Source organism: Amyelois transitella, chromosome 29 (assembly GCF_032362555.1).
Source record: "Amyelois transitella isolate CPQ chromosome 29, ilAmyTran1.1, whole genome shotgun sequence".
NCBI lineage: Eukaryota > Metazoa > Arthropoda > Insecta > Lepidoptera > Pyralidae > Amyelois > Amyelois transitella.
This window is the reverse complement of record NC_083532.1, coordinates 1460985-1474748: the sequence shown is the minus strand read 5'-3', so window position 1 is coordinate 1474748 and position 13764 is coordinate 1460985. Positions and strand designations below refer to the sequence as shown.

The 13764-nt window shown below is 36.9% G+C and overlaps 1 protein-coding gene across 1 annotated transcript; it reads left to right on the top strand.

The window, feature by feature from the left end:
• The first annotated feature begins 10756 nt into the window (after positions 1-10756).
• Positions 10757-11940, top strand: LOC106130830 (uncharacterized). Its single transcript, XM_013329764.2, has 2 exons — positions 10757-10930; positions 11391-11940. The coding sequence occupies exons 1-2, from the start codon at positions 10880-10882 to the stop codon at positions 11865-11867; spliced, it is 528 nt and encodes a 175-aa protein (XP_013185218.2). The 5' UTR covers positions 10757-10879; the 3' UTR covers positions 11868-11940.
• The last annotated feature ends 1824 nt before the right edge of the window (positions 11941-13764 follow it).

Genomic DNA, 13764 nt, shown 5'->3' with positions numbered 1-13764 from the left:
GATTAAAATGTCAGTTAAATCAGTTCGTTTGCGTGTAGCTCCGCGTACTTAATTTTTAAATACGTGAAAACGTCCGTATTTCGGCCTTCTGCGGGATAATTTTCGCTGGTGGATATTATATGGATTGTGATATTGTAAAACTTTCGTCCCTAATATCCTCTTGGATGTAATAAGGACAATAGACCTACAATTTGGTGCTAGTGTATAGTGACTTGGACGCGCGGTGTTTGCCCTCCCCGAAATACCCAAGCTGCGTAAGTGGTTGGTGTTTCGGTGAATAGACTTGGATATTAACAAAAGTGTTGATTTTGAACTTAAAATAGGCGTGTTTAAAATAGTTTTGGGTTTAATTTTGTATTTTTATAAGTATTAGGGTAGAATATAAGAATTTGTGGGGTAGATCTTAGCGTAGTGTATGTGGCATCTTATCTTCGAGTGACAGTTGGCAGGTGTCAAAGTGACTTTCATCGTTTTGACAGTTGACGTTGTCACTGTTAATTTAACTGGCAGTGACAGTGACATTGACAGTGTTTAGTGATTAGACATTGACAGTTCGTTGGGCCAGCAAGCGTATTGTGCCGCTGACCACCTAAAGGCGGTTCTGCGAGCGCTCTTTATTGCTGTGCTTTTAATAATTTTACGAAAGTTAAAAATGGCTCCACCTACTAATACTTGTGCAGGTTGTCGGAGTGCTATTGCGACCAAACAATATATGAAATGTTGTTCCTGTGGTTCGAAATTCGATTTTGAGTGCGCTAATGTATCCTCCAAAAGATTTAATCTTATGACATCTGAACATAAGCAGAGTTGGAAATGTCTTGAATGCCGAAGCGCAGAGCCTAAAAAAGACAATACCAATACCCCGGTTCGTGCCACCGTACAAGTGACTCAAGAATTGGATAATATCACAATGCGCAGATCTGACAAGGTTCTACGTCGTAAGTCTTCTGACGACCTGCCAGGATTAGAGTGCATTTCTAAAAATGATATACGTGAGATAATCCAAGAGGAGTTACGCAAAGCACTTATATCAACACTCAAAGATTCTATGAAAGAGATTGTGTCCAGTGAATTCAAAAGCCTGAATGAGAAAGTTTCCTCTATAGAAAGTTCGTTGACATTCTTCAATTCGCAATACGAACTGCTGAAATCGAGCCTCGACGAGAAAATAGATACCATCAATCAGCTCCAGCAAACAAATGAGACTCTCCAACAAACAGTGAAAAATCTTACACATAGGCTCGGTGATGTTGAACAACAGATGCGTGTAAATAACATCGAAATTAACGGTATTCCGGAGCACCATAATGAAAATTTGAAGATTACTATAACACAATTAGCGAAGACTGTGGACTACAAAATGAATGATAACGATGTTATTCTGGCCACCCGCATCGCCAAAATACACAGGGAAAATCCTCGCCCTCGCGCTGTAGTTGCAAAGTTTTCAAGCCGCACGATCAGAGATGGTCTACTTGCCGCAGTGATTAAATATAACAAGGCTAACCCTAAGGAGAAATTGGCATCTCATCACCTAGGTTGCGGAGTCAAGGAATCTGGCCAACACGGCCAAAACAATAATAACGATAGTGCTAAATCTGACTCACTCTTGAATAAAATTAGTCTTACAGAGAAATCTATACTTAAGGCCTTAAAAAATCTCGATTCTACCAAAGGATCCGGCCCCGATGGATTGCCACCAGCGTTCGCAAAGCTGTGTGCAACTGAACTTTCCTATCCTCTGTATATTATATTTAATAATTCTCTTGCAACTGGCGTTTTTCCGTCGAAATGGAAGGAGGCTAGGATTGTACCGGTGTATAAAAAGGGAGATAAGGCAAATGTTAAAAATTACAGGCCTATATCTATACTAAGCACATTTTCCAAGCTTTTTGAATCCCTGGTTTGTGATGTCTTGACTCGTCACGTGTCACCTTTTCTAAATCCAATGCAACATGGCTTCCGTCGTGGAAAATCGGTTTCCACAAATTTGGTGGAATATGTATCATATTTGACCGACAAGGTGGATAGGGGGACGCAGGTAGATGCTGTATACACTGACTTTAGTAGCGCCTTTGATAAAGTTAGTCACTCTCTTCTGCTTGATAAACTATTAGCATATGGCGTATGTGGCTCGTTTCATGAGTGGTTGGCTTCATATCTGCAGGCTAGGAAGTCGACAGTGGCAACAAACGGTTACTCCTCAAAGCCATATGTCGCAACATCAGGCGTGCCCCAGGGTTCGCATCTCGGTCCGGTCTTGTTTCTAGTATTCATAAACGACATTGTTGATTGTATAAAACATAGTGAATACTCACTATTTGCCGACGATATGAAAATATATAAAACTATATCTACTATGCAAGATGTGCAGGAGCTTCAGTATGACTTGGATCGTGTTAGTGACTGGTGTTTAAAAAATAGTATGACTATAAATCCCAGTAAATGTTTTCACATTAAGTTTACCAGAAATAAAAATAAGCTAAGTTCCTCGTATGCAGTCAACAATGTTATGTTGGGGGAGGTGAAGCAAATCCGCGACTTGGGTGTGACTCTGGATAGTAAGCTGAGTTTCATACCTCATTATGATGCCATTGTCACAAAGTCCTTCCAGATGCTCGGGTTCATTAAACGCAACACTAAAGATTTTAAAAACGTAAATACTCTAATTGTTCTTTTTAATGCACTAGTTCGCAGCCACCTGGAATTTGCGAGTGTAGTTTGGAATCCATTTTATAAAAAACATAGCGACAGCATTGAGCGTATTCAAAGGGCATTTACCCGTCAGCTAGCATTTAGAACCCCTAACTTTAGTTACAGAAACGATTATAGCCAGCGACTATCTAAATTTGAGTTGTTGTCTCTTGATAAGCGACGCCAGATTTTGGATTTAATATATTTATTTAAGTTAACTAATGGCATAGTCGACTGTCAAAATGGCACGGTTAGGCTTAAGTACACGGTTCCTAGGCCAAACTGTCGGAGAAAACTATTTAAGACCTTCGTTGTACCTATATCGCGTACTAACCTCGGAAGAAGTGCGCCCTTACCGCGAATGCTTACTGCCTATAATAAGTTAAACGAAAAGTGTGACTTAGATATTCACCATGATTCCCTTTCGAAACTCAAAAGTAAATTAAATCAGTTATTTAATCAACTGTAAATAATTCATATTAAATTAAAAAAAAAAAAAAAAAAAAAACAAAAAATGTAAATGAAACTATGTAAATAATTATATTATGTATATTATGTATGAACTGTATTTCTACTACTACTTTTATTGGTAAATGCTGTGTTCACCTTTAATTGGGTTGCATGCTAGATTAAGTACTTTTGAATGTATCATATAAATGTAAACATGTATCCTGTTGGTGTACCTTAAATAAATAAATAAATAAATAAAAAAAAAATTAAAAAGGACATTAAACAAGAGAGATAGTGTGTGAACATTACGTCTAAGGCGAATTGGGAGCCAATTCAATTGGCGACGAAACTGTGAAACATGATCGAACTTACGAAGACCGAAAACAAAGCGAATGCCCTGGTTTTGTAAACGCTCTAACTTGTCAAGCAATTCCTCAGTAATGTTCAAACAAGCAACATCGGAATAATCTAGAAGAGGAAAGAGAAGCGACTGAACAAGCACAACTTTAGTGACGACGGGTAAAAATTTTTGCATTCGGCGAAGTGAGTGTAACGACACATACATCTTACGGCTGATTTCATTAATATAGGGAATCCACGAGAGAGTCTGGTCAATGATGATACCCAGATTAGTCACTTTGGGAGATAAAGGAATAATATTGTTATTCAGAACTAGGCTAGGAACCATCACATTTTCCAATTTCGAAATATAATGCGGACTACCAATAACAATGGCCTGTGACTTGGCAGCATTAACTAAAAGACCAAAACGGCTTGACCAATCTGCAATCCTCTCCAAATCCGAATTAATGGTACTAAAAGCATCATTAATATCATCCAAACTAGCAGACGCATAGATCTGTAAGTCATCGGCATAAAGATGAAAATTAGAGGAAAGAGATGCAGTAATACCATCAACGAATATTGAGAACAGAACCGGAGAAAGAATGCCACCCTGCGGAACACCAGCTACTAGATCACACCAATCTGAGAAGCAATCATTCAATTTTATACGTTGTTTACGACCAGTAAGGTAAGATGAAAACCAACAGAGGGCATTTGAGGAAAAATTTAAAGTACGTAAAATTTCAACCAAAATATCGAAATCGACAGTATTAAAAGCACTTGTGAAATCAAGAAGAACAAGTACGGTAAGCTTTTTATTATCAATATTAAAACGGATATTGAAACGGAATATTAATACTGCAGTCAAACCGCGTAAGCAGTTTTGCAGGACAAATGTAAAAAAAAAAAAAAAAAAAAAAAAAAAAAAAAAAAAAAAAAAAAAAAAAAAAAAAAAAAAAAATATAAAACATATATACATCAACGGAAAATAACAAGAACCACAAGTTTATTAACTTCCTGGGAAATTTATAAACTTTCGTAGATTCGTAGGATGTCATCCGTAATTTTTACAAGAGCTGTCGTAGTACTATGGCCACATTTAAAACCTGATTGAAAAGAACTTAAAATATTATAGCGAGATAAGTGTGCACTTAATTGTTGATGGACATGATATTCCAAGATTTTTGACAGCACCGACAGAATTGAAATAGGACGCAAATGAGAAGGACTTGAAGGCGAATTTCTTTTAGGAAGAGGAATTATGTGAGCGAGTTTCCAATTAGTGGGAAAGATGCCCGACGATATGGAACAGTTTAAGATGTTTACAATATAAGGGGCAATCAATTCCGCTATCGGTTTAATCATATCAAGGGATATAGCGTCATCACCTACTGCCCTTGAATTAATGGACTTAATTAATTTTATTGCATCGTCAATGGTAATCTCATTTATACAGAAAGAGGGGAAATCACAAGAAGGTTGAACAGCCAGACTAGCAAGCGTTGCCTGTTTCGTAAATGACGAACAATTCTTAGAAGAAGAACAAAAGTGCCTATTTAATTCATTTACGTCCATATCAAAACTCTCCTCAGGCCCTTGCTTTCCAAAACCCAAACCCTTCAAAAACTTCCACAATTTACCAGGGGGACAGTTTTCCACATTAGAATGAATATATTTGCGCTTAGCATCCCTACATTTTTTATTGCAAAAATTACGAAGAAAAACATAAGCAGAATGGTTCTCAGCAGATGGGCACTGACGTAATTTTAGTTTAGCTTTATCTCTTCTGGCCATGCACTTCCTGATCTCGGGTGTGAGCCAAGGAGCAGGGTTATGTTTAATGCGAACAGGATGAAGAGGAGCATGTTTATCGAAAAGTGATAATAAGATTTCGTTGAATTTAGAGACCTTTGAATCTACGTCTGGAGCCATTAAAACAGTGCTCCAGTCCGCATTATTAAAATCAGTTAAAAATAACTGTTCATTAATTGCCGTGAAATCACGACGGAAAATAACTTTGTGTCTACGCTTAGGAGAACGCAACTTAAAAGACGCATAAAGAAGGTCATGAGCAGAAAAACACACTGCATTAAATTGGCCATGAACTGACACAAGATCCGGGGCAGAAGTGATAATAAGATCAAGAAAAGAAGGCGGACCATTATGTGGAAAATGTGTAGCGCTAAGAGGAAGGCAGTGTAAATTTAAAGAATGAAGAAGAGAAAGAAGAGATCTTGATCTTGAATCATTTTTAATAAGACAAGTATTAAAATCCCCCATTATAATAATGTGTTCGAAACGACTACGATAATCCGACAAAAGAAGCTCAAAAGAGGAAAAGTAATTTATATGAAGAGAAGGGCAATAATATACACCAAGAAGAATTTTAGTATGAGAAAGGGAAATTTCTAGAAAAAGGTGTTCAGGGTTTTCATATGCAGAAGGAGATTGAGATAAAATTTGGCATGGTATATCACCTCGTAAATAAATAGCGACTCCACCACATCTTACCATTTTAGTGACACCATTAGTGACGGTTTCGTAAATTCGATCATTTCTAAATAGTTTAAATCCCGGAAGGGGATACATAGTTGAAGGAAGAGAAGGTTTCAGAAAGCTTTCCGAAATGAGAATTGCGTGAACGGAAGAATTAGAAAATAACGACAATAAGTCGGAGTAATGTTCAGGTATGCTTTGTGCATTTATGTGTACAACATTAAAGTTCTTGGAGAAAGAAGAAAAAGTAGCGTTCAAATTATCGCCTAAAGATCGCTCAAAATCGTCAGCACTGAGGAGGCTGTCCGAGGAAGAGGAAAGAGAAAAATAATCATCTCCAGAACTGTTACCGAATACATCAGCCATAGAGTGTAACAATAAATAAATAAAATATCCTAAATAATAAAAATAAATTTAAGGTATATAAAACTAATTAAAATTCCTAAAATATAACAATAGTGGTACAATTTTCTTGCCAGACATTAAATTTAAACAATAAGAGTAAGCCTACCATATATGTGGGCTCTATATGCTATTTAACAATTAAAAAGACACACGAACTTAAAAAAAAAAAAAAAAGAATAACAGATGTCAATGACATTAATTGTCATTGAAGGATCATGTCATAAACTGATTGAACTAAATAAAGCTACAAATTATCTACCCTAAAAATAAACAAAAACTATTAAAACAAAAACAAGGTAGATATATATTATTTGAAATAAAAGGAAAAATGGAAGTGCACGAAAACATCGTTATTTTTTCGTTGATTTCGCTTGTAAACGAGCACTAATAGGACGAGACTTATTATTTGGCGGTACGGCACTGGAAGAGGGTTGTGTGCCTCGCACTGGCTCATTACTGTTAGCCGCAGCAAGCTCATCAGTGATAGCATGTAGCTCCGCCATTGTAGTAATTTTCTTTCTTGTATTCTTGGCGGTCACTACAACAATCTTCCCGTCACTCGTCCAACAGCCATGCACGCCCAAAGCCTTACGCGCCTCCACGAATACTGCATGTCGGGTTGCCGTGAGAAATTCAGAAACTGTCAAGCCACTTCCCTTCAATAGTTTCTTCGCAGTCCAGATTGCCAGCCGAGTAGAAGAATTCGCACAGCGGATCAGAACTGGTCGCGGCTTACCAGTCTTGGGGATTTTGCCCATACGCCAACAAGCATCAAAGGAATTTGGATTTACATCAACTTTTAACTTTTCACGACAAATCCTCTGGAGGTCCGCACCAACATCTTCATCCTTGCCTTCTCCAAGACCATGCAATAACAAAATATTTGAACGTGATCGCATTTCAAAGCCATCAAGCACCGAAAGTACCAATTCTAACTGCTGGCTAAGTTTAGAAACGGCTTTCCATATGAGACTTTTAAATGAGTGGTACTCACTAGCTAGGACTGCATTGTGATCCTGGGAGCTCTGACTACCGAGAGCCTCCTCAAATGAAGACATCTTAGATGCAAACATATTCTTCAGCTCGCTCATGTCCTTGCACAGAATAGAAAGAGTGTCCATGGTGGTGTAGAAAATTAGTGTCCAAGGTGAAAAGTGCTTTTGAAAATAGCCTGGCAAGTTAACTTTGTAAATAAATTATATCATAAAGTTGAGAAATTGTATTAATTATTAAAAATATATTATTTATGAATTAAATTACTGGAGCAAATTTTAAATGTGTGTTAACTTTTTGACAGCTACCGCCCAAAAAAAAAAAGTTTTTAATTGTAATTACTGGCAAAAGTATCTAAACTAGGTACCTAGATATAATTTACATGATTACAGTACATAAGTTCTATGCCTATGCAATTTTGAAAATAGACGTGATAACTAAACCGCTACCACAACCATGAATTACTATCGTAAGTAACATCTCATTTTAGGAATTTGGAACAATAAAACATCGGCAAATTCAAATCACCAATTTAATTAATATCTACAAAAATATAGGCTTAGCAAACCGCCTCAGTTCAGCACACAACGGTGTTGCCAGTTTTGTGCAAGAACACGGCGACGTCAGCGGCACGAGCGAGCCATATCCGCTGGTAGAAAAAGCGCCCGGCACAAGTGGAGCTCCGGCTACTGAGTAACCTAAACCGCACGGGAGCTCAACTGAAACTGGTGGTAAGATCAGTTCGTATGTACTTGGTAGAACTGGAATTTCTAGCGTGGATATGATTAGTTCTGGTCGCGCTATAGGAAGAATGGCGGCTGACGATAGCTGAAAAAATATTTTTATCTTTTTATCGACCAATATACCAAGATTTATTATGAGTGGCTTTGGAATTAAGACGATGGGAATGAATGTGCAGATTTCCTCATGAAGTTTTTCCTCACATCAGCATTCGACCTAATCTTCTGCCTACCACCCATATTGGGTCATGATTACACATCCAGTTGGCCGAATGTGCATGTTCCTCACGATGTTATCCCTCGCCGTAAGAGCATCGGTTAGTATTCAAACTAATGTACATAACTTCAGAGTCAACAGAGTTAGTACATAGAAGTATTGGTGTTTGAACCCGGATATTTTTGTGTAAGCTTTCAAATCGTACCACTGAACTACAGACACTAACACTGTTTACATAATTTTCTTTTACATAATTCACCTATCACCATGTCGAACGTACTAAAATACTTAAAAAATGATGAAACTCATTATTGCAAGTCAGGTTTTGTAAGTATGTAATCGTAACCTTCATTTAAAAAAAAATGCAACTTACGCCCAAAGCCCCAAAAATTAGAAAAAATTTGAACATATTGGTAACGTCAAAATGATGGATTAAAAGCAGATTTTTTATTTAAAATAATGAGTAAATTATAGTGACCCATATTTATAAATAGGCCAAATTTATCTGAACATGTTAGTATGACGAAATTAGATTAATACATTTCGAAACAGTCAGTTATTATTTCGTAAATGAAAAGAAAATTCTCTTGTTGACACGTTTCCTGATTTTCAATAAACCCACTTCATTGAAGGAGGGGTTCTCGTTTTGTCTCTTTTTCCTAACTAAGGTAAGCAAAGCACCTTAGCTAACCATACCTAAGCAAGAATACATATAAACTCGTCTATATATCCCTTGTGGGGTAGACAGAGCCAACAGTCTTGAAAAGACTGATAGGCCACGCTCAGCTATTTGGCTTAATGATAGAATTGAGATTCAAATAGTGACAGGTTGCTAGCCCATCGCCTAAAAAAAGAATCCCAAGTTTGTAAGTCTATTGCTTAGACGCCTTTTACGACATCCATTGGAAAGAGATGAGCCGGGAACCACACGGCACTACCGGAAACCATACGGCAAAAAGAAGTTAACTAATTTCCCTACCCGATTCATCGCAGACTTACAAACACGCAAAGAATTTTAGTCCAGAAAATATCTCGCGCTACAAAAGACATGCCCAGATCAAGAACCAGGCTGCTCAAGGAGCCAGACTTCAAGGAGATCCTAGCAGAGTTCACGATGCGATGTCTTCAAGACCAACCCTCGGACTACATCAACTACGGCGTGGAGTTTTTCACGTCTCTGCAGAGGAGCCGGGCCAGTTTGACACATGTGACGTCACCAGTCAGGGGAGTGCGGAGCGCGTCTTTGATGTCGTCTGATGAACGAGTTACAGGTAATGGTTGTGACGTAGTAACGTTTTGACGGCCTCTGTGGCGCAGCGGTAGTACGAGGTCCCGGGTTCGAATCCCTGCCAGGGCATGATGAGAAAAGATCTTTTTCTGATTGGCCTGGGTCTTGGATATTTATTTATATAAGTATCACTACATAGTATAAAACAAAGTCGCTATTTTAGTCTGTTTGTCTGTATGCTTAAATATTTAAAATTACGCAACGGATTTTGATGCGGTTTTTTGTAACAGGTAGAGTGATTCAAGAGGAAGGTTTTTATGTATAATAACATTTATAATTTTGCACCCGTGCGAAGCCGGGGCGGGTCGCTAGTTTATTATAAAATATAGTATCGTTAGGTTAGTATCTCGTAACACAAGTCTCGAACTTACTTCGAGGCTAACTCAACCTGTGTAATTTGTCCCGTACATATTTATTTATTTTAGTTGTATAATGTTCCTCTGCATGGGTTAAAATTCATGGGTTCAAGGAAATCCTAAACTTATTCATACATTTATAAAATCTCACCTCTTTCCGGAAGGAACAGGCAGAGGCTACTTGCCTTCTAATTGCCACAATCCCTGCATGCATCTTTCGCTTCATCAACATTAATAATTCTCTTTTCATACAAGCTTGTCGGTTACGTTTACTCTTGACCTGATCTGCCAGAATGTACCTTTAAATAAATCTTAACCCACTTGAATGAATTGTCATGAATGGGAAGAAAGAAATATGCAAGTGGAATTGGACGTAGTTCCTGAAAAACAACCACCAACCCACAACTATGTCAAAATAGAGCTAAGTTTGTATAAGTACCAAACTGTTCCCGTGGCAATCATTTACAAGCTGACTAAATATGGCAACACTGCTATCATTCTTCATGAGAAATTATTATGCAATTAGTCCTTACTAAGATTCCGAAATAGAGGCGTGATTATGTAATGTAGCTATGTATATGTATTGTTAGGTACAAACACAATGACGTTTAGATTCCCGCCAAAAAGTGTATTTTGTTTTTTTGACATAGCTTCTACATCTGCGGTCAAAGTAAATATTGCAAAATGCACAGATAATCTATTGCAATTGATGTAACAGCGATTGTTATCTGTGTAAATTGCATTTATTTTGATAAAGATTGATAATTTTCGAATAAATTATTCAGTGATTTGGTAGTCCTAATCAAAAATATATAAATTACTCTAAGAGCGGTTACTTATTAAGTAATTTTAGAATATATTTAATTTATTTATATATAAATCACAAAAAATCACAATGAATAAATATATCTTGTTCCTATTCTGCTTGTCGGCCTTACACTATCAGGTGAGAAATAAATATTCAAAATTTGACACTTAATTGTCACATACATACATACATACATATAATCACGTCTATATCCCTTGCGGGGCGGACAGAGCCAACAGTCTCGAAAAGACCAACGTTCAGCTGTTTGGCTTAGTGATGGAATTGAGATTGAATCTCATATTGTCATTCATAGTGACAGGTTGCTAGCCCACCTACAAGTAGAATCCCATGTTCGTTAGTCACTCCCTTAGTCGCCTTTTACGACATCCATAGGAAAGAAGTAGGAAGAGCATAATTTTCGTCTCGTGACTATTTGCTCTGTTTATCAGAGAGAGGGATAGATAATGTTATGTTATGTGTGTGTGTGAGTGGAAAATAATGTGTTCAAAATAGTATCATTTCTTTTCTTCAAGATTAAAATGAATCATTGAACGAACGCCACTATCACCATATTTTTAAATCGCATTATTTCTTCCAGGCCATGTCCCAATGCCCAAGACAACTAAATTTCGTTAGGCAACTACAGCAAGATGTCATTGAAACACCAAGAAATTTTGTACAACATCAACCAACACTAATTGCGGAATCACCATGTAATTGTCAAGTCGCTTTGAATCCAACCGTGCCTTCTTCAACGACAATTATAACAGATTGTTCACCAACAGCTTGCAAGAACCTAGCGAACACATTGCAACTGATGATAGTATGCAATTTGCTGCAAAACTCTAAAGGCGGTTCGGAATTAGCCTTACAATTGGCCGCGCCAATGATAAATGAATTGTTCACATCACCGACTTTAAGTTGCGGCTGTTCAAACCCATTCGCGGCTGGTTCACCTAATTTCGTTACTCCTAATGTCGTTTCGCCTAATATTATTTCGGGTTTGACTAACACCGTCTCCGGTACAGCACCATTTTTGACATATGCAACTAGTGGGTTGCTTTCTGGATTTTGATTTTGAATTTAGAAGTTAATTTATTTATTATTTATTCAGTGTTGGTGTGTTCATTAAAGTTATTATTCTTTTTTTTTGTTTTTTTTTTCTATCTGACTGATAGATTCTGATGGACAGTGATGACTCCAACGCTATTAGCATTGAGAGCGCGACGCAGTTTTTGTCGAACGAATAACTATTACTGTCCCGTTTCACGTCATAATGAATAGCAAAACAGCGATAGGCTTTCGCGCGATAAAAAAAAGCGTATAAAATATAAAACTGAAATTTCCTTAGAAATCACTCCACATGTTTGGTAAAAATACCTACTAAAAATATTTTTGGTGTATTAAGTATGTAAGGCAAAAGAAATTAAGTATAAAATGATAGACAGTATTGAAAAATATCATTTATTTAACTTACACTATTATACACATTCATTATAGAAACAAAATAACGATTATACAAATAATGCAATAAGTGTTTGACAATTGTGAAATCAAAGCTACTACAATACGTGCCTTTAGTTAACTAACGTGTGATAAGATGATTTCATACAGTATTAGGTCAGAGCGGTGGATGTTTGTTGAGGAATTAATAAAATTTCAAAAGAAATTCAAGATAATGACATGTAACTTAAGTTTTAAGAAAAGAGTGTAAATACTCTGAAAATGAATTACAATTAGCAATTGTAGATTAATAGTTTGGACATAAAACCGAGGAAGCTAATGCAGGGAGAATGGAGAGAGAAATTTTGAAAAGTGGACATAGTTAGTCATCATAGGTACACGTAAGGATGAGAGATAAATAAAAATAATTGGATGTACTCATATGATAAATGGTAAAATATTTAAGGACATAGTGCTCATAGAGGCTATCAGTGATTCTTATAAAGCCCAGACTCTGAAAGAGTAAGAATTCAATAGAAATAGGAACTGGCAAAGAAAAATGAGAGAATGACAATAGCGGAAAATAAAATTGAAAAAAATTAGAACTAAATAATGAGTAATTACCTTCTACAACTTACAAATTGAATGTTCAAATTCCATGTTTTGTTTTTCAAATAATTTAAAGTCAGAAGACGTAGCCACCAATAGGCGCCGGTTCCACATTCATGCTGACGAATGGAATATTTAGCGGAGAATAACCAAAATTGCAAACAATCTGAGCTGGTATAGACTGAGGAAGAATCAATTCAGCTGCAAAAGGCACTGTCGTTGGCACTGATGTTATAACATCAGCATAACCTGAGTAGTAATCAGATAAGTATGATATCGGCGTTGAAATTTGAGACACTTCTGTCACGCAAGATGGAGATTGGAAGTATTCAGTAACACCGTAATATGGATTGATTAACGGAGTAGGAGTAACAGATATTGAATTGATATCAGTGATTGAAGTGAAAACATCTACCGTTGGGATCGGAGGAATTGATGAAGTTACTTCTGTCACTAATGGCACTTGACCCTCATATATTGAACCGTAAATGTTAGTGACTGTTGATGTAACAGGTGTAATAACTTCAGTTATAGGTGCTGGAGCGATAATTTCAGTAACAGGGGCGTATATATTTTGAGAGTACGTTGTCAATGGTGCTACTTCAGTCACCACTGGAGCATATGATGCTATAGGTGCCTGTACTTCTTTAATATCAACGAGAGGTACAGCAGGTGCAATAGTTGGAGCAATCACATCGGTAACTACAGTTGATACTTCTACAACTGGATTATAATTAACTGTAGCTACATCTATAGGTGTGAATATATCTACAGTTCCTATAGTTCCTATAGCTTCGTATAAAGGCACAAGATTAGATATGTAAGGTGAAACAGGTGCAGGGGTAAGTGAAGCTTCTAATAATTCACTTACTATTAATAATTGCAGAGTGTTTGCTAAAGAGTTAGCAAGAGAATTGTCG